We start from the raw sequence: 24,078 nt of genomic DNA, 5'->3' as shown, positions 1-24,078 counted from the left end.
AGATGAACTCGTCTCACGAAAGAGCTGTATTGCGCACAAGCTTCACAGAATACAGAGATTGCATGAATTGGGGGGGGGGCGGTTCACTTTCGTCCGAGTCAAAGTTACATGAGGTCAAGCAATTGGAGGGGGTGTAACGGGGGGGCATGCATATTATTTTTGGATTGTTTTGTGTCAAAAACGATAGGTCGGCAGAGATGAAGCCGAGCAGAGCAGATGGCTTCCGTGGACGGGAAGGCAGAGAGAGGCAAGCACAACGAAATGAGCAAGGCAAAGCACAACGAAAATGAGTGAGAGGTCAAGCGGGTGCGACCCAGATAGTCAATGGGACAGCAATCGAACCAAGTCATAGCAGAGCAATCAAGACAGCCCAGAGCGAGCCATAGTCTAGTGGGTGGTGGGCGGGCGGACGACATGAGGCCGCCCCAAGACAGAGGCACATGTCCTCTTATCCATCCGTTTATCGGATGCCGAGTCGGGCTTGGACAGCCGAGGGGCTCTTGGAGACGTAGAGCTGTTTGAGGCCCTCAGCCAGGGCAGGGTCGACGGACAGAGACTCGATGTGCTCCAGGACGGTTTCCTCGTCGGCCTCCTGGGAAAACTTTTGGTAGAACTCCTCGTAGAGGGCCTCATCTTGAAGGAGGTCTCTGGCCTCGTCGAGGAACTCTTGGTCTGAACATCGATGGGTTGGGAAGCGGTGTCAGCGATCGGTGGATCCGAAGCTCAGGCACTCGGGAGCGCTCCGACAGCAATCAATCGATTGTGTATCACAGCCGAGTAACCAAAGATGCATTCAGCTGCGTTGCCCGGGATAGACACTGACCAGCTGCCGATTTCCACTCGGTCAAAATCGTTTCGAGGCTTTCCCAAATGTCGGGTTTGATTCGAAGGACCATACTACGCATCATATCAAGTGTCTGAGCAGATTGGCGCGGTTCAAATCGACAATAATCGCGTTAGGAGCACTGTCAGCAACATCATTGCGGGTGCGTGGCATGCACAATGGCCCGAACAACGACTGGGTAGCTCGTTTTGGGAACATCATCGTCGGCGCGGCGTAACATTACCTGTTCCCAGGAAAGCCCGCCGCGGAATTCCCCGAGATACTCAAGAATGTTGAGATAGAGGCCGTCGTCGGCAACAGCCTTTCGCATATCGGCAAAGGTGTCTTCCTCGATCCCTGCGGTTCAGAGGAGCAGTGAGGCAGTGGAGCAGCGGTGAGCCGAAAGCAGGGACGCAGAGGCGTCGAAGAATGTAGCGGCGCAGGCGTTGAAGAGGCATCAACGGAAGATCGGACTGTCCACAAAGGCAGAGGACCGTCGCTTCTCGACACCTCCACACCAAAAATGCGGGTTGAAAGGCATCCTGCCCTCAAAGCGGCGTTGAGCCGCTGGTCAAGTGCCGCGACACCCATCGGCATCCATCGGCATCCACCAGCGGTCCAGGCGGACACCATCCAAACGAAACGCTGCTTACCCAGAGAGTACTCGACGTTTTGCTCGAGAATCACCAGCTTGATCTTGAGGATGGCCTCGGTGCTCACGCGGCTGTCAAAGTAAGCCCAGACACCAGTCATGATGTCCTCGTGCTTGGAGTCGACGGACTCGAGCTGCAGGGCACGCAGATAGCCCTCGAACAACGACGGATCCGAGGTGTATTCGGCAAGGACGGCCTTGACCTTCTGCTGGGCAAAGAAGGACTCGCACAGGCTGACAAAGGCGTGGTGGAACTCGAGGTGCAGGTCGACGAATTCGATGACGGGGTTGATCTGCTGGATGGTTTCGGGAGGCAGCTCGCCAAAGGTCTGGATGACGTCGGCCAGCGGCTGCTGCTTCTTGAGGACACGGGCCATGAGGTCTAGAATGTCGCTGAAATCGAGCTCGTCGTGCACAGAGAGGGCCCCCTGGAGGGTCTCGAGTGCCTTGAAGGCATCCACTGGCGAGAAGTCGGGCTGGACAGACATGGTGTGCGGGTCGAGGCAGGAGGAGCAGGGGCAGCTGGGCGGGAGATGACGGGGAATGCCGAGGAGGGCCGGCCCAGCGGCCAACAAGCACAAGAGCGAGGCGAGCGGCGACACAGCCACACACGTCACGTGCAGCCGATCGGTGGCTGGCCACGGATCTTGGGCCACAGCGCGTATCAGCCCGCGATGCACCAGACGGGCACCAAGACCGAGACCGAAACAGACACAGGGACCCGGTTGGCAGACGGGGTTGATCTGGGGACGCTGCGGCATTGTATTGCATCCGGCAGACCGAATCCGAGCCTCGTGCGGCGTTTGCAGGTGCAGCCTATCGCTCCTCCAGCAGCCGCCCAGACGGCATGCGCGATCGCACCAGACCAAACCTATCGAGCGGCCACAGCACAAACGACACCCGCGAGGTCACCAGTCCCAGCGGCACCGGGCCAAAGTTGTTGCTGTCGATGCCGTGGAACGACTCGTCGCCCTCGAGCCAGCAGTGGCCCTTGGGAATCTTGACAGGGTTGATGGGCATCGGCGGCAAGTTGGCGGACACATACTTGGGCCGCGGCCGCACAGTGTCGCCCTCGAGTGCGATGATGCGCTTGATCAAGATCATGTCGGGGTTGTGTGGAGCGGTGAAGAACACAACGTCGCCACGGCGGTATCGGTGGTTGGTGATGGACCACCGGTCGAGCAGAACAATGTCCTGGAAGACGCCATTCGAGTCGGGGTTGAATGTCGGCTGCATCGAGCGGCCCTTGACGGTCGCGACCGAGGCGACATAGTCGTTGAAGAGAATGGCCGGAGGGACGAACGTGACGGCAAAGAAGCCGAGCCGGCGAGCAAATGAGCCGGTAGATGCCGCAGGTGCTGCAGCCATGGCGGAAGGCAGACGAAGGCTAGGTGAGAGCGAAGGCGATCTGAAGGCAGAGAATGCGGCTTCTGAGGTGCTGCTGGGGGGTCGTTGGACGTTCAGGGATGACTTGCCGATCGCTATCGCCAGAACGAACTGCGCTGACCGTTTCGAGCGTTGGTTCGTTGGAGATGCGAGCGACTGGGTCTGGATTTGCTGTCGGGCTGGTCGTCTGTGGTGCGATGCCAGATCAAGCGCCCGCCAGACAGACGCCAGACAGTGGCGACTCTGTCTGGGTCGCTCGCTCGGTGCTCCCGCATTGCATTCCACCGCCCACATCCGCCTGGCTCTGGTTGCCGTATGCATCGCAGAATCCCAGCCCTGTCGGAGCGATGGCACTATCGAGCACCCTGGCAGCAGGACGGACGGCCAAAGGCATCCAGAAGGCAGTATCGAGCAAAGCCAGAAGCGCCGGACCAATGGACGTGCGCAGACATGAAATGACGCCTTCGGGGATCGCAGCCGTTGGACCCAGGCCTGCCCAGAGCCAAATGCTGCTCCTGTTCTGCTCCTGCTCTGCTCCTGCTCTGCTCTGTTCCTGCTCCCGATCGTCTCTGCCCATCTCGTCCAGGTAGGAGTGCGCCGCAGCGTATCCCCGCTGGCTCGCTCTGTGCGCTGGTGCTGGTGTAGCTGTTTCGTTGCTATTATTGCTATAATTGTTATCGTCATCGCTGCTGCTGCTCGGTCGTTGGCTTTGTGACGATTGGGAAACCTGCGCTCTGGCCGGCATGGTCCGTTTGCCTTTGGCCCTTGGCGGTTCCGTCTTCCTCCCGGCTCGCCCTCGGTGCTATTCCCTGTTGTCCATCGTGCCGGCCTTCGAGCATCTCATCTCGCCGGCTGCACCTTTGTTCGTCGAGGCCGCACTCACAGTTGGCTCCTCGCCGTTATCTCGCCCTATCTTCTCGCCGCCCCTCGCCCTCGCTGCATTTTTTCTTGCCGCCCAGAAATAGCTCCCCTCCGGCCAAGTCTCTGCTCAACATGCCTGCAAGCACCGGCTTCTCCATCGTCCACTCCCGTCTGCGCTCGCCCAACATGATCTCCCAGACCATCGCCAACCTGTTCACATCGTACTCCGAGTCGAACCACATCCCGCCAGCCCGCCGCACGCCCTCGCCGGCCTCCAGGTCCGATAGCGATTACGACGACGACGATCTCTCGACCAAGGTCCAGACTCCCTCGCCATCCTCATCGCCCCGGGAATCGGTGGCCTCGATTGCTCCACTGTCTGCGAGGCACACGCCCGTGCTCCCCGGCGAAGTGCGCTTTGTCGGCCAGACCGAGTTTGTCTCGCTCGCCGAGGAGGACTTTTTCGCTCGCCGAGTCTGTACCTGCACCTCCAAGCTCGCCCACCACGGCGTTTTCCTGCTGTCCGAGGAGGATGCCCGTGGCTTCTGATCGCTTTCTTCGGTCGCTTGCTGTCAACGCCGTTGCTGCTTTTATCTCTGCTCCCCTTCACCGATCCGCCCAGCACCATTTCTCCCACACTCTCTGACTGCTCGCAGTATCCAGCTTTGGATTGCGCTCAACCATACTCTACGCTTCTTCTTCTTTTTTGGTACGTCGCCATGCCGCCGTGCTCAACTTGTGTCTACACCACAGCATGGATCATCATGTGCGAACAGCGATAATACTACAGCGCTCACGAAACGAAAACTGGACACTGCTCGGCGAGTGCTTGGTGGCGCATCCGTGGCCCAGCCGGATGAACGATGGCTGTCTCGGTTTGCCATTGCGAGACGGGCTTGTGCATTTGCACATCATCCGGGCACATTGGCTTCCATTTTTCAGGCCCTGCACGGTCTGGATCGCGGTCTAGCTTTCAATTTCCACGGCCACGGTCATTTCGGTGTCGGCCTTCGTCCATGACCCAGGATCCAGCACGGTTTGGCGATAGCCTTCGATTTTCTCGACGCCGCAGGCATACTGCATCCAGAGCGACAGCGAAAGCAGGACGTGTTTGGCCTGCGATAGCGCAGCATCGAATGCATCCAAGTCAGCGCTTCTTCAGTCCGATGCCAAATCGAATGTCGGATCGGTTGCGGGGTGCAGGGTGCAGGCAGGGTGGTATCGAGCTGGCTCGACAAGACTCCTCGCACTTGACAAAGACTCGTCGCGAGGAGGCTTACCTTGGTTCTGTCCAGGAACTCTGCCCTGGCGTCGATGATCTTGTCGTGGAAGGCTCGCAGAAACACCGATATTTGCCGAGAGGTTTCCTGGTGGCAGATGAAGAGTCGCAGGATGTTTAGCACCATGCAATAATGCTGGCCGAGAAGGCCACTCAGGGACTGTGCACGTTCCAAATCCATGAACTCACCTTCTCTGCCTTGACGCAGGCAATCCCGCCGACAGCCACCTGCAGCACCCGCACCATGGCGCGGATCTGGTCAAAGTCGGCGCCCGGATTCCACCGGTAGAGCGAGTCGTTCTGGAGCGCCTCAAGGATCCGCTGCAGACTCAGCGATTCCCACAGCTCAAACTGTGACTGGGGCTTTGCGGAGAGTGTGGGAGTGAGAGGGGGGGGGCGACAGATAATCCAGTTGAAAAGCTGACTCGGGAGGTGCCTTTCCATTGGCGTCTGCGTCATCAAGTCCACATCGCCAAGGCTATATCACCAAGCTGCACAGCTAAGACGACATCATAGCTCCCCCATACCTGCGCGGCTTCTTGAGGTCCAAGCTCGCTACGAGTGCAGACAAACCAGGCAGCCAGTCGCTGGCCCATAAACTTGACCCGTTTGTGGCTGGATCCACTAAAGAGTCTCTCCAACATCGCCAACTGGTGGAAGCAGTTGGAGCCAAGCAGCCTTGCGACTGCATTTCCAAATGATTGTGCCTAGCGTCATTCGATTCGGTGGTGGGCAAAGGGTCCGTGAGTGGCAGCACAGTGAGTAGCAGCATTGTGAGTGGCGGTATGGTGAGTGGCAAGTTGCAATAGCGCCGTGGAATGTGCTGGTCACCGAACAACACCCTGAAATGCCGCTTACCCAGCCGATCCAGTCGTCGTGGCTCAGCTTTTGGACAAAGACCTCCAGAGCTGTCCGGCACACCCCGTAGAGCCTGCTTGTCCGGCTGTCCAATGACATTACTGCCAATATCAGGGTGATTTCGAGGATCTCTTCGAGTTTGAATGCGGTGCTGGAGAGAAGATAGGCCGCAGTTTGGCGTTGGTTAATGCGGCTAGGTGGGCGTGTGCCAACAAAAACAGCGATGGGAACCTGCTTCGGTCCTTGGCATGTCGCTGCTGTGAGTTTCGATTCCAAACAAGCAAGCCAGGCCAGGGGCAACGTACTCCGAGTATCGGTGAATCTCGGCAAACAAAAACACCGATCGATACATTGCTCTTGCTGTGAAGTCGCTGATGACGTCCGCCTTTTTATCGTCTGTGGAGCAACCGGTGGCGGCCTGTCAGATGCAATTCATCATATCGGCTCGAACAGCGGAAAGGGATTTGCTGCACTATCTATCGGGCTTTGTCAACCAACCTGGCTCGCTCTGGCCAGCCTCGTCTCCAGTCCCGGCTCGGGCTGCGGGTTCAAACTTGCGGCTGTTCCATACAGAGTCTCCATCGTCGTACTCGCTCGTCTCGATGGCGTCGACAATCAAATCAGGGAACCCAAGCTTTTGCACCACATCTTTGAAGTCCTCGACTCCGATTTCATGTTTCATCTTCGAAACCGCCTGGCAAGAAACATGAGGAGTTAGAGAGCAGCGGCATCCAAAGCTTTGATAACAGAGAGTGCACCGAGCCACTCCGCGCCACTGTGAGCCTAGCGAGCAATGGCAATCTGCAGGTGCAATAATATGTTCACCGAAACCCAGATTGGTGGATTCACGGGCACTCACATGCGATCGCACGATCTGGAGCAAACTCTCTTGCGCTTCCGAATGGCGATCGACAGAGAAGCACGCTGGCAAAGAGAAATACACAGATCAGGACCGACAACCCGGAAGCGAAAGGTCAAAGTGCTTCGATTTCGACTTGAGCCACAAGAAAATCGCCAGTCTCGCTGTGCTGGTTTGATAGGCTGCTTCGCTGGCTCACTCATGCGCGCCTACCTTCTTTATACAGCCACTCTACCAGCAGGTGTCTTGACGGATGCATATGGAGCAGCCGGCTTGAGAGAAGAACCTCTCGGTGCTCTTGCGACACTGCAAACAACATGTGATATCGAGTTGAGGTCACCGCAATAGCGGGAAGCATCATGGTGGCAACGTAGCGGCCCCAGGCCCGCCGAGATTCTGCTGTTGGGTCATACCTTTGATGCGCTTCAACAGGACTTCCGACGGCAGCTCAATCTCATTGACAAGGCTTTGATAGTAGTGCTTCTCGTCGGCTGACTTGGCAACGCGATGAAATACATGGAGTTGATGTGCTACCGGAGTTTGCAGCGAGGCATTCTTCTGGGCAAACTCCTGATAATTCAAGGAATAATGTCGTTGAGTGGTGTCAGACTACTGGATCCACAGACCAAGAGATCCGTTTTGCATCACGGCATCCACAACCACGGCGGCATTTCATCGCAGCCATCGGTACCTTGTACATATTTGCTTGATCGTCGCTCAGGAACAGGTTGTAGCTCGCTTCTTCCGAGGCGGGCTTGGTATCTTCGTCGGAGCGGTCATCCTCCATCTATCCGTGTCAGTGCAGCCACAGAGTGTGATGTGCAACTCAGTAACTTCGATGGCGCATCAGAATACCCTCACCCGTACACATTCAATACAGTTGTGTGTTACCAGCTTAGCGACGGTGTCATGGAGCTCCTTTGATTTGAGGCGCTTGATGCCGTCTCTGAGCAAAGCGTCCAGCTGGAATTCTGCTCGTTTCCGAACCCGAGGTGTCTCGACAGGCATTGTGCTGACCGGGAGTCGATAGCCTCGACCGCTCTTGAGAAACTCTCGCGGAGAAAACACATAATTGACGTTCCTCTTTGCGCGGCGGCTCTTTGAGGACCTGTGGAGATAGGCACGCGATTCGGTATCAACCGATCAAATTCGTCGCATCAATAATGAGACACGCTCGATACCGTAAGCACTTTGATCCCCACTCGGCGATAGTCCGAGGTGACCACGCTCTTGTTGCGAATTGGGTGGGAGCGACAGTGATCAAGATGACGCACCGATGTGAATACTCCTCCACTGTCTCGGATTCAGGTCCCGGCGTCTTTGGAACAGAGGGAAAGTCCTCGAAATCGCTGTCGGAAGAGCCGTCTGATTCTGAGCTTATGATCGATCCAAAGCTGGTGTCTGGGTCCCTTCGCGAGGAGCGCTGTTTTGAGGGGCTACGAGAAGGTCAGCCATATACCCAGACCCCAGGGCGCATTCGCTTGTCGCATCCCATGGAGGAAGGCCGACTGTATCCTCGACAGCGCACGAATCAAAGACGGGCATCGATTCAAGAATGCACGCGGAATTGTTCCGGTGGTGACTTACGCTGACGAGGACGCACGGTTTGCTGTCGATCGGCTGCCTCCAGTTTTGCTTATGGCTGAGGATAGGAGCTCATCCTCCGAGTCGGGCGCAAGTGTTGGGCTGAATGGCGAGTCGATCTGCGCTGCATCGAGCCTTGTCTCTGTTGGTGCGGTCGGATCCATGGACGATGTATCGGGGCCGCTCTGGGGATCAGTGTGATCACCATGCCGATGATCATGTGTCTGCAATTCAGGCACATTCGCAGCTGAGTCAACGGGTTTGCCAACGCCCTGGCTTGGGCGACTGGGCTCGTCTGATCGCCTCAGCCGCGCTGACCGGGTTGTTGGTGATGAATCAGTTCGTCGCTGCCGCTTGGGCCTGTTGTGCTTGGTACCCTCTGGCCAGGTTTCCAGCTCAGATACGCTCGACAGATCCGACAGGTCCGAGAGATCCGATAGCTCGGAGCTACTTGATATGGAAACGATATCCGATTCTTTGTGCCTGGGAGCCGCCCGCTTCTTTCGCGAAGGGAAGTTGATGAACTCATGTATGCTTGGCGAAGACTCTGAGCGTTCGGCTGATTTTTTGTCCACCCAACACGATACGAGTCAGCAGATTTGCGAAAGGCATAGAGGCACGGCCCTCCGTCATCTGGGCAAATCGCCCAAGTGCCACGAATGTAGACAGATCTGGGCTTGAACTCACCCGATGGGGTCTCGACCGCAATCGATGTGACTTCGTCGACATGGTTGCGGGATCTCGTTGCCGACGGTAACGACGGGACTGACGACCATGAGTTGTTGGGTGATTTGGTGATCGGAGGAGTTATGGACGACAGAGCATTGGTGGGCACGATGGATGGATGGATGTGCCCATGGGGATATGCGGAAATTGCATCAAGGGTAATGAGCAGCAAATACATCGATCAGTGCCTCCAAAGACGGCATCGCCAATGATCCACGACGCAGCCTTGAAGCCAAACGAGATTATCACTGGACGAGCGCTCAAGCAGAGCGAGTGCAGATCGCCAGACAGAAACACACCTGAGGCGGGAACGGTTGAGCTGCCGAGAGCGGAGAATAGGGTCGTCTGCTTCATGGCCTTGGATCCGTCGGCGGCTTTCAAAGGACCAGAGGAGACTTCGGTTGTCGTAGCATCCGCGCCTTGGTCATCGGCTGAATGAATCAAAGGTAGATACAAGAAAGACGGCCGCAGAGACAATCAGCATGGATCGGGTCGAGATCGATGGGCTGGACCGGACCTGGAGGGAGAGCGGAGGAGGCAGCATCTGTCGTCGCTGGATCCAAGTACCTGGCCTGTTGTGTGCGAGGGATTCCAATGCGTTAGCACATGCCTTCTATATACACATCCTATTGTGCGTGACCGGAGATGCAGCTGGGAAGCGGGCGAGCCGGCGGAGAACCTACTTTGGCTTCCGAACAAAGTAGTGGGTGATTGGCTTCATGGGGCTGTCGGCGCATGGGAGGGCGAGGAAGATTAATGGGCCGGCAAAAACTGGGATCGGGCAGCGATCGGGCAGCGATCGGCGGCCAGACCCACCTCTTGGGCATCCTGGCGGAGGAGAGGGCGTCCGTGTGAGCTTGGGTGCGGGCCGGGCCAGCGACAGGATGCAGACGACTTGGATGAGCTGGCGGGGCGCTGGGTTTCCGGGATTGGAAAGGCGATTCAGCAACACCTTCGCGGTCATGTGAAGGTCAGCATGTCCTGCGCCACGGCGGGTCCAGCGAGACCATGTTTCGGTCGCCGGGTTTGTGGTGACGCTGGCTCAATATCATACCGCGCTGTGGAGCTGTTGCGTCGATTGCGGGTGGGTGCGATGGTGGCTGCCGCTGGGTGCAGCGCTGGATGCGCCGGGCATGGCCAGCAGAGGCAGCTGTGCTGGAGGACGAGCTATCTGGTCCAGCTGCCTCTTGCTCCCCATCAGCACTGTGAACAAGGACCAAGAGCCCCCGCTTTCGGCCCTTCACAATTTTTTTTTTCATGGCCAGGGGGTCTGATTTCGCTTTCCCAGGCCAGGCGACCATAGCAAGCAGACCTGGCTGGCTCTGCCCACGACGCTGCCAACCAGCAGCCATGCGACGGCGGGTGTGCAGGGCTTTGGGGCAGAGAAACGGCCTCGCCCGAGAGCGAATGCCTATTTCCAATGCACCCGCAGTCCATTCAGTCGCGCACTCTGGACATGAGCCGTGCTGCACCATTCCGCCGTTCCTGCAACACTCCTCCCGATGCCAATCGCCGTCTCTGCATTGATCGGACATTAGTAAATTTCCTGTCGGGCTCTGTCGACGGCGTGGGGCGGCGACGGCGGTCGGTATTGCAGTCGGTGTTGCAGTCGGTGTTGCAGTCGGTGTTGCAGTCGGTGTTGCAGCCGATCAGCCCACAGACACCCTGAGGCGGTGGGTTTGCTGGCGCAGTCCCAGACCACATGCGGCCTCCCTCCCCCCTCGCTTCTGCCCGGGTTTTTCTTCTGCCTCGGCTTGGGCCTTTCGGCCGCTGGCTCCTCGTCCTCCATCCCTCTTCGCCTCAGTCCCGTCTTGTGGCTCAGTGCCTCCCTGCGGCCAGAGCATCGCTCGTTGGACTGGGTGCCTCTTCAGCCACCGTCCCCGCATACGCTTTGGCTGGCTGCCCTGGGCTTGCCTTCCACTCCGGCGTGCCGCTCTGTCCATCCACCCGTTCTGCTTCAAGACCCGGGCTATTCCGCCCATCCCGCAGCGCCGAGCCTGCTGGCCTGCTCCTTCCTCCCAACCACAGCCATAGAGAGCCCCTTCTCGTGTCTGGGCACCTGCCTCGGTCCTATCCGACTCGACTGCATCCACATTTTGACTCTGACTCTGACTCTGGCACTTGCTCTGGCACTTGCTCAACTGGTCTCTCTTAAAGCACATATCCCAACACCACCACCCTATTAGCGATTCCCCTTATCATGCAGCGAACGTCCGCGTTTTCGCCTTCAAGGTCGTCCTCCAGACAATCTTTCTACCGGCGGAATGCCCCGCTGTGGGACGACGACGATGAGTTCGTCGAACTGATCCAGCATCGGCTCACCGTCCTGGCCAGCCTCACCCGCTCGCCTTCCATCAGCCCTGCGTCGTCGCTCGAGCGCTCGAACCGGCGACGAACGTCGTTTTTCCCGTCACTGTCGAGCTCGGCTTCCCAAGCTTCCTCAACCCTGTCTAGCCCGCCGCCATCGGTCGTGCAGTCGCCTTCCCGGTCGCCAGAGCTCGCTCCGATCTCGGCGTCGTCGGTTTCATCGGGCACGTTCAATTTTCTCTCCAGCCTGGGCTTTGGCTCGTCCTCGAACCAGGGCAGTACTCTGGAGCCGATGGGAAGCAGTGCCGAGAGCTCTCCTCAAATTTCCAGAGAATCATCACCGGTGAACGGATATGACAGCGTAAGGCTCGCGAGGGTTTCTGAAGCAGGCGGGGCTGAGCTGGGCCGTGCAGGACGCTTCCTCGCTGAAAGACGGCCTGTCTCTCAGAAGACTTGCACCGACGCTGCATGGTGTGCTCGCTTCCATATCGGCAAGCACACATGCCAACTAGGGCCACTGCGCCGGCTATACCAGCTGTACTGACGACACTCGCTCTGCCGCCGTTTCCTTCTCCGCGCTCAACTGCAATCCATGCACTCTCAAACCGAAACACCAACGCTGTTCCCACCACCAAACGGACACCCAGTTCCGGTCATCGCACTCTCGCACCTCTTCGAGCTCCACCATGTCCAGCCTCGATCCGCACATTGTCTCGCCCATCCCCATCGGTCTGCCAGGCTCGAGCCGGCGAATCAGTCAAATGTCTACCCACAGCGCGTCCTTCAGCATTCCCTCATCGCCATACACATCCGGGCTCACACCGCCCTCCAGACTGGCTGGTTCCTCGCTCGCGACAGACTCCCGCGCCATGGCATACTATCGACCGCCCTCGGTCCCATTCATACCCGTCTATCCCCCGTGTCGGACCGAGGTCGTGGCCTTGATTCGACAGGCCCTGATTTACTTTGAAACGGGCGATTACGTCATGTCTTCCCAGACGTTTTTCCGAGCCACTGGATGCTCCGCCAATGGCCAGAACCACAAAGGATGTGATCCTCTTGCATGTTATGCGTTTGGTATATGTCTACTCAACGGCTACGGCGTCGACATCAACTATCCCATGGCCATCAACTGGCTCACCAAGGCAGCAGCTCACCAGGAGCCCCTGGCCTGCTACCAGCTCGGCCTCATCTTCCAGAAGGGCGTGGGAATCGATGAGTACATTGCACCTGCTGGCATGCGCAAGGACGACCGTCGAAAGGAGATTATGGTCAAATGGTTCCGGCGCGGTGCCGATCTGTGCGATGCAAGTAAGTGACCCTGTCAGGTGCATAGGGATGTGGGAGATCAAAACTAGCGCCCGCCGTGCAGTCCCGGTGCCTCAAACGTCTAGTGACCAATGCCATCGTCTCGCTCTGCGGGAAACAGAGTCCCTTTATGCCCTCGGCATGAGCTATCTCAACGGCGACGGCGTCCGAAAAGACAAACACGAGGCCGCGGCCTACCTGCGACTGGCCGGCGAGCAGGTATGCAAGCATCCCCCTCATGCACTGTTGCCAACCAGCGTTGATGCGATACGACCCGCCTGAGAGCACCCATCCCTTCTTGACCAAAACAGTGTCGCTTGATTGCGGTTGGCTACTTAACCACGCTGCTGTCGCTTACCAGGGTCATCCCGTCAAGGACCATCGATGGATTTTCAACGAAAAGTATGCCTTCAAGCCCAAGAGCAGAGGATACATGTAGTTTGACAACACATACCTCTGTCTTTTTTCGTCCCTTCCTCCCACTCCCACTCCCACTCCCACTTTCCCTCTCACTCTTTCACTGAAGTCATTTGTTTGCTACTCATTCGTCTTGTCGACCCACCCAGGCCAAAATAGAGACACAGTATTTTCCATGATCTCGATGCTCCTGCACGCCGACCCAGGCAAGCCGGCTCAGAGATCCACGTGGGATTTTCTCTTTGCGCCAGGCTGCCCTCATCTTCCTTGGTATTTTGAGAACCTTTTCTGCCCCGTCGGAAGCTCTTATAGGCAAAACAGAACTTGTATAGTTTGCTTGCACTCATTCCTTCGCACACACCCAACTATTCCCTCTGGAGCCCTGCTCCATCGTTGTCGGACGACCACTGTCTCTCATTCTATGTGTATTCGCCCCCCCCCCACTTCTGTCCGGAGGACCTGGATTCATGCAGCCAACCAAGTCATCAAAGAAATCAAGTCGAAATGCCAATGTCAGCAAGCACCCCTGCCTCTTTTTTTTTTTTATGTGCGAACAACAGGGCTTGTTCGGATGCGAATTTGCAGCTGGAAATACACTGCGCTCTCATTAGAGCCTCATTTTTTTGCCTGACATGGACGTCTTTACCGGACATGATGCATTGACCTGGATCCCACGGCCCACAGATGGCCGCCCTCCGTCCAGCAAACGCACATCCACCCATGGCATCAAGGAAGGGTGCGACTCGGGCGGTGGTCGCGGAGACGATGAGGCGGAATGCCTGTGTGGGGACTGTTCGGACATGTCGGATGCCCGATCCGCACTTTGCCGGGATGCAGCTCGCTGTTCCCTCGACACTTTTGCACATCGAAACCGCTCCCCCCCCCTCAGCGGCCTGTCTCGACAGCTTGCCCTCGTCCCCTCTGTCCGACCCAGGATATAAAGCCCAGCGAAAGAGCATGCCGCCTCCGGCAAGCACATCGCTCCGGAGACTGCCGTCCCGCTTCTGCATACGTCTACAGGCTGACCCTTTGCGCACCCCGCTAGCCTGAGCATACAACAGAGTAAGCGTTTGTGCCAGAGATCCAAACGGCCCTGGTCTGATGGCGCTGGGCGGCAGAGGTCGATGCTCATGCCGCTCGTTGGCGGATGCTAATCCCGCACCCAGGAACTTGCAGGCCGCGCGTCGGAATATCGGCTCTCACGGCCATCCGTTCTGCTGCGAGGACCGGCTTGCATTGTGCTGCATGTCGAGCAGACCATATGTGAACTGTCGTCGACAGGCTCGCTGGACCACATGGCTGACGTTCTGTTCTGCTCCTCAATGCCAGCTCCCATGGCCACAATCAAGATCCTGCCCGTCCCATCTTCGCCAGGGTTCCTGGACGGACACCTGGGCGTCATCGAGACCTACGTCCGAGGCATTCTGCGAATCAGCAACGAGCCCCAGCGCTCTCTTTCGGCAATGCCTTGGCCCGAAACGGCCCATCTTTCCCCCTGCATCGTTCCGACAAGTGTCAAGGTCACTCTGCTCGGTCGACTCGAGATCTCTGCGGCCACGATTGGCTACAAGAGTGAAAAGACCATCGTCAACACCACCGTCAACCTGATCTCGGCTGACCGGGACAGCCACCGCCGTAGTGTCGACAGCAAGGCACAAGCGCAGGTCCAAGCCCAGGCCCATGCTGCAGCGGATCCTGAAGACACCGCCCGCCATGGGAGCTTTGGCAGCCAGACGCAGAACAGCAGTGCATCGCTTGTTTTGTCGCTCATAGGCGGGGGCGATTCGTGCCTGGACAAGGCCGAACACATCCTCCCAGGCGAGTTCCGAGATTATCCGTTTGCGATTGGCCCGCTCGACTCAAATGTGCTTTTGCCGTCGCTGGATATGACTTGCACCAACGGCTCGTCGCCAGCGCATCGGCTGCAGTGCACATATGACCTGGAGGCTTTTGCCAAGGTCGTTCCGCTCCGGACTACCCCTGAAGACCCAGCCGACAAGGACGGTGCCCCTGCTCCGCTCGCCCGTCGTCGGAGCCTCATTGCCGGCCTCAAGCTGCAGCACAACCGATCGCAACAGCTCCGCAAGGCCAAGGCCGAGTACCTGCGCACCCGGGTGGCTCTTGGGCCGGTGGCATACTCGCACCGAGAGGAGCTGTTGGCTCTCCTGCAGCCAAAGCCTCTGCACACCGAAACCATGGCCCGTAGGAACGGCCGCATCATGGCCATGCTCGATATCGACAGGCAGGTCACGTTCACAGGCTCAGTCTTCAAGGGTCACATCCGACTGATTTCCCAGGATGGTTTCCCGCTCGAGATCAAGCATCTCCAGCTCGAGATCCTGCAGAAGCATGCCTGCAAGGTCAAGGCGGGCATTCGCCGTCGCAAGTCCTTTGCAATTCTCGACGTCGCCAGCAGTCTCAACAGCCAGATCACCCAAGGGGCCGTCCATCACCTCGACACCAACCGGCCAACGCTGATGAAGCTCCACGGCACCGATGTGCTGCACTCTCAGATCCTGATTGACGAGGACACTGCCGAAATATGCAATCCGAACGAGTGTCTCGAATACGTGACGGACTTGCAGATCCCCTTGATGCCCACGACTGCCCCGTCCGGCCGCTGGGGCGGATCGATCGAGGTCTGGCATCTCGTCCAAGTGACAGCCCAGATCGAGAGGTGCAACCGCAAAGTCATCCATCTTCGTCTCGAGGCGCCCATCCAAATCTCTGGCGTTGGCTACAACACCGAGTGGAAGCGGGAGGACGAGGTTTTCCAGCCCGAGAGCACTCCCGACAACCCGTCCAGCGCACCCGAGTATGCGGACGAGAGTTTCGAGACCGAGTCTCTCACGACCGACGGCCTTTCGACGCTCAACGGCAGGCCTCCATCTGGCAGCGACGCCGCCGAGACAATCCGCACCACCTGCACAGGCGATATCGTCCAAGCATACCTGCGCCCCATCTCGCCCCCGTTTACTCACGACGAAAGTCTCAAGGCCACCGGGACGCTTTCGTCGTTCCCAAAGCTCGAGGCTGGTGACCAGTCGCTGCCTCAGTCTCCCCAAGACAGCAACATTGACCGGCGCATTGGCTGCGATGGAGAGACAGTGGTCCCTCTACCGTCCGTCCTTGATTTGTCTGTCCGTACGATATCGACCACCGAGTCCCTTCCCAATGTCTGTTCCAGCGTCAGTAACAGCAGCGACGCTGAGAACGCCGACTTTGAAAGCGACACCCCCATCGCAGCCTCATCGCTGGCTACACATCAGCCAACTGCCCTTCCCGACCAAGCCAAGAACGTCGCCGGCATCCCGCAGATCGTCGAAAAGCTTCAAACAATCTTCTCGTACGTAGTGCAGTTTGCACTGGCCGTTAGCATCGGACACATTCAGCTGGAGAAGGGAGCGGCCCGAAGCCTGAGGGGCTGTTCGCGCTCGGCGCTTTCATGCAGCACCACCGAGACAAGCAACCTGTCGTATTTCCCAACCTTCAATCTCTCGGACCCAGCGTCGATCCGCATCATTGGATTCGTGCTGTCGTCCAAGTCACGCAGACGACGCACCCTGCCTGCCGACCAGATCTTTGCATGAGCCATTGTGGCGGTGCTCCAGACGATCGAGTATCTGGGCTGCTTGTCGCGCTGAACACCCAAACGGCTCGCTCTTTCGATTTACCGGATTGATTGCCAGAATGCCTTCCGTCTCTTTGTTGATTTCTGTTTTCCTCTGCCAACTGTCTGGCCATCGCGGATATGTTTCTCCCAAGCCCTATTTTTCATTCTCTCCTCCCTCGCGTCCTTTGCTGCGCAGCTGCTTGCTTTTTGGCCCGTCTCTGTATCCGTCTCGTTGTCCCACGGCTCTTCCAAGAAAAGAGGCCCATCTCCATCTGCTTGAGGTCAATGATCGTTTTTGTTATGGATCTTGAATACACCGCTCATACTCATCCACACCATGGGGAGGGGCGAGGCCTGGGGTTTCAGAGTACTTTGAGAGCAGGATCTTCTCTGGCGCTGTCCAGACCAGAATCCAATCCGTGCTCCAGCTGTATTATATGTATCAGCTGCAGTCGATCATGAGGTTGGGTCGACACATCATCTCAAGCCGCGAGCATACGCGCGGAAGCCAACCAAAGCCTCGGGGCTCCGTTGCAATGATCTGGCTGATCTCAGCCAAAAGATCCGGACTGCTGGCAGCGATCGGACCGGTGTCGCAAAGATGGACGAGCGATGGTGAGTACTGTGCCCAGTCAAGACAAACTTTTGCGATGATCGGTTGCAGGCCGAGAGAGCGTGGTCATGGCCGAGCACTGCTTGGGCAAGCGGGCAGGCGGGCATGCCAGGCTGCTGAGGACCGGCTGAGGCTCACCTGGCACGATCCGGTGTGACCATGACGAGCTCTTGAGGCAAGTGCGGATACAAAATGGTTCCGTTGCCATCGTCGCATCCGACCTGAATGCTGAACTTTGTCTTGGAGTGGAGGTTGATGAACGTGGCGCCAACGCTGATTTTGCACCTGAGCCTCGACGACGCATTCCGGGCAAACTCGTCCAAGAACTCGATCTGGCAGTACTGGCCGCACTGCTGGACATCGCGCTGGAGTGTCTGCAGCTTGGTGCAGTTGTACGCGATCTCATTGAGCACCTGTGTTGATCCAGGATCAGTCATATGCGCTATGCAGTCTACCGGCAAAGAAAAGCAGATAACGAGTGCACAGCAAATCAAGCTCGAGCGCACCTTCGGTATCTGCCCCTTGGTCAGCCACTCGGGGAACTTGTAGTCGGCGAAGAGGCGGCTGATCTGAAAACAACGGGTTGGAGGTGGGTTTGTGTAAGGCACAGCAAGCTCACATCGGCTGCGAATGAGGGAGTTGATGCCACTGTAGCCGTATGAGCGGCTACATCTATGCGAGAGCGCAGATTGGGATGTTGGCTCGCTGCTAGGTTCCGGGCTACTGGCGATACATACCCGCTTGGTGCCAATTTTACTGAAGACCTCGACGATGTTCCCCTGCGGGATCTTGAAATACTCCTGCTGGACAACCTAATATCCACGGGCACAGCGTGGGGCAGGAATGTTAGCTACGCACATACTCCAAAACAAAAGTGGCCACGACAATGTACACATCCAACGGAGCTTGCCTGTTCGTGATCAAAGCAGAGCTCAAGGCGTGGCTTGATGCTGTCCGCGTTTGTGTCGATCCGAACGGCGACACCGCCGTCGTAGAGCAGCTTTACGCATCCATCGATCTGAATCGGGGCCCACATATGGCTTTGGAGGTAGAATCTAAAGTCCTCTGTTCACCAAGAAGGCATAGGCCGATGTGCATTAGTGCCAGGAATCCGCAGCTACATCAAAGCGGGTCAGTGCATGTATGGAGTAGCGAAGGCGGCGGCATGTACCTCTGGCGGCGATGTACTCGTCATCGGCCAGTGTGGCAGACTGCATGACCTCGATGGCAGCCGAAGCCTCGGTGATGCTCTGGAGTCCGAGGAGCAAAGAGAATGGGGGCATAAGTGGGACACCCGAAGCAGTAAATAGAAATCGCCATTTGGGGTGCCGGCTACTGGCTGATTCATCGCGACCGAAGCTGAGATTCAGGTGTTGCGTGCTTGGATGCTCAGAAGATCATCAAAGACAGCGAACGTGCCTTTTCGTTGTCCTCCTTGGCTTCCTGCAGGAACTGTCTCTGCTGACGACCATGTTCAATTGCGGCAAGGAGCTCAGCCTGCTCGGCCTTGAGCCGCTCGATTTCGGCTCTGCAGGATGGAGAAGCACAATACGGGCCGCGGCTTTGCATTAGCCGCTGTGACCGAGTGCCATTGGATGCGGTTGGATGCGGTTGGATGCGGTTGGATGCGGTTGCTTGGCATCACGGACGGAGACTCGTGCCTCTCTCTCCCGGCGCGGGCACACATACGGCACCTGTTGTTGGCTACTCGCTCCTCCAGCTGAAGCTGTTGAGCCAAGTTGGTCTCCTGCGTCAGCTTCTTTCGTTGTTTCTCGGTTTCAACCTTGCGCCGGAGCTCATCCACAGACTCCTGCAAGTCAAGCAGGTTGCTCGAGGCCCTGATGGAAACATCGCCAAGAGTTTGGTTGTCCTGCAGCAGGAGACACCATGCAGATGGAAACACCGTCGCACCAAGCCCAAATAGCAAACAGATCAGTCCGTTGGACCATTCAACAGATCGGTGACTTGCGGAGACACTGCCACGATACAGCCATGATACAACCACGATTCGTACTGCCGTTGACAACGCCCAGACATACCATCTCCAGGGCCTCGAGATGGTCAGCCGAGAGAAGATCCGAAAAGAGCTGGCATTGCGAACGAATCCAATCTCGCTCGGCCTCCAAGCTGCACCAGGCCCTGAGTGATCTCAGACCCGACTATGTTGTCGAGGCAGCCGATGGCGAAGGGAACCAGAGTCAGTCAAAAGTCGTGAGCACGAGAATAGGGCAACAACAACAGCAACAACAAGCGTTTTCTCACCGCGATCGTTTCTTGCTCGCTTGGATCTCCAAGACTGTACTCATCAACGACGATGGGTCGTGTCTCTTCAATGATTTGTTTCAGCTCTTCAATATCCTGGCCCCGCATTTGGATCTCATCGACCACCTCATTGCACTTGCGCGAAAATGCCTCCATAAGTGGCAGCGTGACGCAGTAGCCACGCGCGTAATCGTGCGATGTTGGTTGCTTGGCTGAGATAGGTGTTGTGGTGTAGGTTAGCAAGGGCTTCCACATCGGCGGCTGCACAACGTACTGATGCATGGGCTGTGCTTGAGTACATCGTGTAAAGCATTTGGTACTCACTCCGAGCGATCTGGTATCGTGACGACCCACGTTGGAACCTCAAGTTCGCCCCAGTCTCGTCCGAAAACGTAACCTGTGCGGCTTTCAGGAGCTGGTCAAAGCCAATGTTCTGATCCACAAACATCGAATCGAGTTAGTCGAGGCCGTGGGAGCGGATGTCCGGGCAGAAAGCAAACACGCCGCTGGACTAGGACTTACACCCTCGTCATCCATGCCCGACGCAAAATGGGGGTCGTCGTCGAGGTCGGCCGACTCTGGGATCTGCTCGTTCATCAAGTCGTAGTCGTCTGGATGATTGCTCAGGGTCAGTACTCGAAAACAGCGAGGAAAATTCTGCTGCGACACATCTGGTCGCTGAGCTGTTGCGACTCTCGGTGGCATCCGTACCATCATTTGCGCTTTGGAGTCTTTCGCAAAAGTCGATCAGGGCATTTGGACCGGTGCTGCTGGATATGGGCGACGCAAATGATGTATCGACGAAAGGATTATCTTTTTCGGTGCTGACCAACCGCTGCTGTATCAGCGTTGATTTGGGTGTGGCGACAGACGAGCTGGAATGGGACTTGGCTTCGGGAAGATCGCTTTGAACCACGGGTGAGGAAGCAGCCAGAGAGGGTTTCTTTGGAGTGGGCGACGAAGCGGGCTCGTCCGAGTGTGACTGGGGATTGAACTCTTTCAGACCCGTCGGCGTGAACGACGAGATTTGGGTCCAAGAGGCCAGCTTGGACGCCGATGCTTGGGCTTGCTGTTGCAGAAGGGCTGTGAGGGCCAAGCCAGTCAAGAACAAGGGCGCTGTCAGTTGGCGCAGATGCAGCCAAGTGCATTGATCGTGTGCTTGCATTTGCGGGAAGACTGCAGTCGTGATACCACGAACTGGTGAAGCCAGGGTAGCTGGTACTGACCAATCTTTTGTGCAATGGCGGGCGACTGCGTGGGGCTTGGGATGCCAAGGCTCTTGCGGAACTTTCGGCTGGAGAGCAAGGCTGTTGGGTGGGTCATGGGAGCCTTTGATGGTGTTTTGTTGGGTGTCTTTGCAGCCGAATCGAGGGAGAAAAGAGTCTCGAACGCCGTGTCACGAGTCCGGGCTACTGACGAGAGAAGAGACAGCCAAACCATGTCAGCGTATAGACGACAGGCGCTCTGAGGAAGCATGTGTGCTTTGGTAAATATGGTGGTACCTTGGTCTCCCGCTGTCGTGTGCGTATCTTGGACTTGCGCGATATCTTGCTCATCTGTCTCGGTTGGCTCTGCAACGGAGTCGTTGTCAGCGGCATCGCCAACAGTGAGCTCGTTTGAGAGTTTGGAGCGGGACTGAGCCGCCTGTGCAGATTGGAGGGGTCGAGGTGAGCCGCTTCGAGAGGCAGCCTCGTCCTCGTCCACCAAATCCATCGAGGGATCTTCATCAAACTCATACGCCTCGTCATCGCCATTTGCTCGGCCCTTGGAGAGAGTCGGCGCTGGAGCCACAGGCGATGCTGTCGCGGCTGCAGCAAGGCTCAGACGAGGCTGGGCCGCTTGTTTAGGGAACAGAATGCCGATGCTATCTCCGTTGTCCCAGGTGTTGCTCTGCTGCTCATGGTCGGCGAGATCACGATCGTCATCGAAGCTATCATCTGCAAAGGCCTCATCAGACACCTTGCTTTCGAAGAAGATCGCTGGCAAGCTGGGGCGTCCCGAGGCTGGCTTGCGAGTCGAAGACAAAGATGCAGTGGCTGCGGCCTCTTCGTCCGAGCTCTCGAGTGACAGTGGGTCAGAGCCATGGGCAGAGGCGTGCTTGAACATGGGCGCCAAGCTGACGCGGCTATTTTTGCGGCCATCAGCTTCGCTGGCCCTGGATTGGAGACCTCGGGAGGCCGGACTCTGCGCTTCGGCATTGAAGAGCGGCCAGATGCTGTCGCGTTTGCGAAGGGCGGATTTGCGCTGGGCGGGGACAGTTGGCGATGATTCCGCTACAGCCTGCAACTCTCGGGCCTGTGTATGGCGATTATCGGCGGACAGCGACTGTGACGACCCTGCTCGAAGGGCGTCGACCTCATCGACGTCATCGTCCGGATCCTCATCACTATCTTCACCTTCAAACTGATGTGCCGAGGCGAACAGTGGCGCGATGCTGTCGCGCGCTCTCAGCTTGCGGCTGTTCTGAACGACGCTGGGCTCCAGAGACTCACGGCCTTGGATCCTGAACATGGGGTCGATGCTCTGGCGAGATTGGTGGGAGCCCTTGGCTCCATTGGCAGCTTGAAGTCCGAAGAGCGGTGCAATGCTGTCCCTCGGACCAAGCTTCTTGCGAGGCACGGGCGAGTCGGCGCCGCCAAGAAGCGACAGCGAGGCTCGAGGCTTCCGAGACACAAACGGACTGGGGCTGGAAAGCATGCGAGACGAGCCCCCCTTGGGATTCGGCGTGCCCATGGGGGAGTTGGCGCCGATTTTGAGAGGCGTGTCCTTACGCCAGTCAAATGCACCCTTGGAGATCTTGACAGGCAGAACCAAGGGGCTTTGGGCATCAAATTGAATGGGTACAAGGTCTTGGAGGCGCTTGACGGACGGAGACGATTGTGCCGTGACACCACTGTTTGAGCGGGGAGGCTCTGGACGGGCTTGGCTTTTGGGGGTCGAGCTGATCCTTGATGTGAATATCTGCACCGTGTCATCGCTATCGCTTTTGGTGCTCTCCGGTGTCGAGTGCCGCGAGACAATGGACGCGGTCAAGCGGTGCGGGGTGCCCTTCGAAGCCGTCCGTGGCTTTTTGAGGGCAGGGGATGGGAACGAATTGTCCTCGTTTTCGAGTCTGTGCTTGTTGGAGATGCGGGGCGAGGCAATCTGCTGCAGTGCCTGGCGCTTCGGCAGCGGCGAGTCGCGAGCGAGGGTACGGACCGGGGCACGACTGAAGCTGGATTCGTCCTCAATTTCCATCGAGACGTCATATGAGCTCTCTGCTTGGACCGGTGGCTCAGTTGCGATTCCCAGAGGGAGGATTGCAGAGCCGTCGGGCTGATTCTCGGCATATGACGACTGTCTCAGCTCCCGATCTTCCTCGTCGTCCAGACTCTCGTCAGAAGCTCCAAGATCAGATCTTTGTGCCTGTGGGGTGTGGCGGTCGGAGGGGGAGCTGACGGGCGAGCCCTTTGTGTTCATGTCGAAGCTCGACTCGCTGTTGCATTCGGGATGAATGGGCAGGAGGAGGAGAGCCCCGTGGGATGATAGCGGGGTTAGCAACGGACAGCTTTGGCACTCGTATCTCGGTATCGCTCGTTGCCTGTGCGGCTGATCCTCTGATGCAGCGCAGTGCAGGACAAGCGCTGCTGCGGGTCGAAGAGACCGATGCGACGGACTCTCCGGCTGGCTCGAGACTGCATCTCATCCGGCAGGTGCAACGTACTCTTCGGTGTAGTCATCGCGATGTAGCGAATAGCTGAGATCGTTCATGTATGTTTCTCTGCAGTTATCGCAGGCAAAACGAACCGTGAGCCGGCTTGCCCGCCATAACTCTGCTGGTCATGCAGCCGCCTTTGCTGACCACGCAGCCGCCTGCTTTGGCAAAGTGACAGCACGACAATGAACGAGACATACGAGCTCGGAGGGATCGAGGACAGATTCGGGATCTCAAGGCTTGATCCATCAAAGTCGTTGAAGCTCGCGGGGTTCTTGATTGGGGTTTCCCGTCTGCAAGACCAGGGTAGGATGAGCACGGTCCGAATGGCCAAAGCAAACATGATCCAGGCAACAGCAGCAGCAATCGGATGTGGAACGTGTTCAAGTTGGGGGGAGGGAGAGTGGATCCAAAGACAGACCTGAACGGCTTGATGTGGACTGTCGGCGCGAAGCTGACGCGGCGACTTGGTTTCCTGTGGCGAGGAATTGGGTTGGATGCAAAAGCGATGAGTCTTCCCGGTCCTGCAACGGGCCGAGCGGATCGGGAGCGGCGGTGGTTTGACGTGGGCCCCGACGACGATCCAGACCTCGGCGAAGGATTTGGGAACATTGTAGATTGATGGGCGAGTGCAGTGGGCGCGGCAATACGCCTTGGGGCCGCTTCGGTTGGTGGATGTGATGCGGGCCGGTGTCGATGGCGGGCTGGGATGGAGAACAGGATCGTCGCTGGCAGGGCGGAGAGCCGGGGACCCAAAACGGCAATATTGGTCGGACACGTGGCTCTCATAGCCAGGACGGACGTGCACGTGGCTGGGCGGGGCGGTGCGACCTCCC

General features: G+C 57.6%; 7 protein-coding genes across 7 annotated transcripts; 3 read left to right on the top strand and 4 right to left on the bottom strand.

The window, feature by feature from the left end:
• Positions 1-8: 8 nt before the first annotated feature.
• On the bottom strand, positions 9-2,014 carry BJ171DRAFT_492960 (uncharacterized protein). The gene is made up of 4 exons (XM_053109867.1): positions 1,477-2,014; positions 1,068-1,180; positions 824-917; positions 9-672 (listed from the first exon to the last, which is right to left on the bottom strand). The coding sequence occupies exons 1-4, from the start codon at positions 1,961-1,963 to the stop codon at positions 461-463; spliced, it is 906 nt and encodes a 301-aa protein (XP_052969607.1). The 5' UTR covers positions 1,964-2,014; the 3' UTR covers positions 9-460.
• Positions 2,015-2,291: 277 nt separating this feature from the next.
• BJ171DRAFT_578642 (mitochondrial inner membrane protease subunit 2) lies at positions 2,292-2,843 on the bottom strand (the record flags this gene model as incomplete). Its single annotated transcript, XM_053113904.1, has 1 exon — positions 2,292-2,843. One exon carries the CDS (start codon positions 2,841-2,843, stop codon positions 2,292-2,294), a length of 552 nt encoding a protein of 183 aa, XP_052969606.1.
• Positions 2,689-4,428, top strand: BJ171DRAFT_277063 (uncharacterized protein). Its single transcript, XM_053106859.1, has 2 exons — positions 2,689-3,447; positions 3,821-4,428. Exons 1-2 carry the CDS (start codon positions 2,897-2,899, stop codon positions 4,269-4,271), a joined length of 1,002 nt encoding a protein of 333 aa, XP_052969605.1. The 5' UTR covers positions 2,689-2,896; the 3' UTR covers positions 4,272-4,428.
• A 51-nt stretch (positions 4,429-4,479) lies between these two features.
• BJ171DRAFT_277054 (uncharacterized protein) lies at positions 4,480-9,929 on the bottom strand. The gene is made up of 19 exons (XM_053106858.1): positions 9,845-9,929; positions 9,712-9,753; positions 9,596-9,600; positions 9,328-9,459; positions 8,990-9,067; positions 8,306-8,861; positions 7,993-8,154; positions 7,610-7,826; positions 7,410-7,505; positions 7,132-7,288; positions 6,932-7,024; positions 6,719-6,783; positions 6,358-6,553; positions 6,165-6,255; positions 5,860-6,010; positions 5,529-5,708; positions 5,191-5,364; positions 5,003-5,089; positions 4,480-4,838 (listed from the first exon to the last, which is right to left on the bottom strand). Exons 1-19 carry the CDS (start codon positions 9,853-9,855, stop codon positions 4,689-4,691), a joined length of 2,643 nt encoding a protein of 880 aa, XP_052969604.1. The 5' UTR covers positions 9,856-9,929; the 3' UTR covers positions 4,480-4,688.
• Positions 9,930-11,145: 1,216 nt separating this feature from the next.
• On the top strand, positions 11,146-13,133 carry BJ171DRAFT_277024 (uncharacterized protein). The gene is made up of 4 exons (XM_053106857.1): positions 11,146-11,696; positions 11,983-12,646; positions 12,765-12,862; positions 13,005-13,133. The coding sequence occupies exons 1-4, from the start codon at positions 11,229-11,231 to the stop codon at positions 13,080-13,082; spliced, it is 1,308 nt and encodes a 435-aa protein (XP_052969603.1). The 5' UTR covers positions 11,146-11,228; the 3' UTR covers positions 13,083-13,133.
• Positions 13,134-13,908: 775 nt separating this feature from the next.
• BJ171DRAFT_492955 (uncharacterized protein) lies at positions 13,909-17,028 on the top strand. The gene is made up of 2 exons (XM_053109866.1): positions 13,909-14,122; positions 14,390-17,028. Exon 2 carries the CDS (start codon positions 14,395-14,397, stop codon positions 16,648-16,650), a length of 2,256 nt encoding a protein of 751 aa, XP_052969602.1. The 5' UTR covers positions 13,909-14,122; positions 14,390-14,394; the 3' UTR covers positions 16,651-17,028.
• On the bottom strand, positions 16,883-23,963 carry BJ171DRAFT_276981 (uncharacterized protein). The gene is made up of 19 exons (XM_053106856.1): positions 23,832-23,963; positions 23,664-23,717; positions 23,443-23,535; positions 23,252-23,308; positions 21,051-23,023; positions 20,775-20,960; positions 20,260-20,631; positions 20,071-20,159; positions 19,873-19,981; positions 19,549-19,760; positions 19,326-19,445; positions 18,981-19,156; positions 18,706-18,814; positions 18,458-18,536; positions 18,197-18,351; positions 18,024-18,098; positions 17,793-17,855; positions 17,425-17,699; positions 16,883-17,245 (listed from the first exon to the last, which is right to left on the bottom strand). Exons 1-19 carry the CDS (start codon positions 23,852-23,854, stop codon positions 17,116-17,118), a joined length of 4,350 nt encoding a protein of 1,449 aa, XP_052969601.1. The 5' UTR covers positions 23,855-23,963; the 3' UTR covers positions 16,883-17,115.
• Positions 23,964-24,078: the final 115 nt, after the last annotated feature.

This window comes from Polychytrium aggregatum (assembly GCF_025602895.1).
Source record: "Polychytrium aggregatum strain JEL109 chromosome Unknown BJ171scaffold_7, whole genome shotgun sequence".
NCBI classification, from domain to species: Eukaryota; Fungi; Chytridiomycota; class Chytridiomycetes; order Polychytriales; genus Polychytrium; species Polychytrium aggregatum.
Note: the sequence above shows the minus strand (reverse complement) of the source record. Positions and strands in the feature narration are given on the sequence as shown.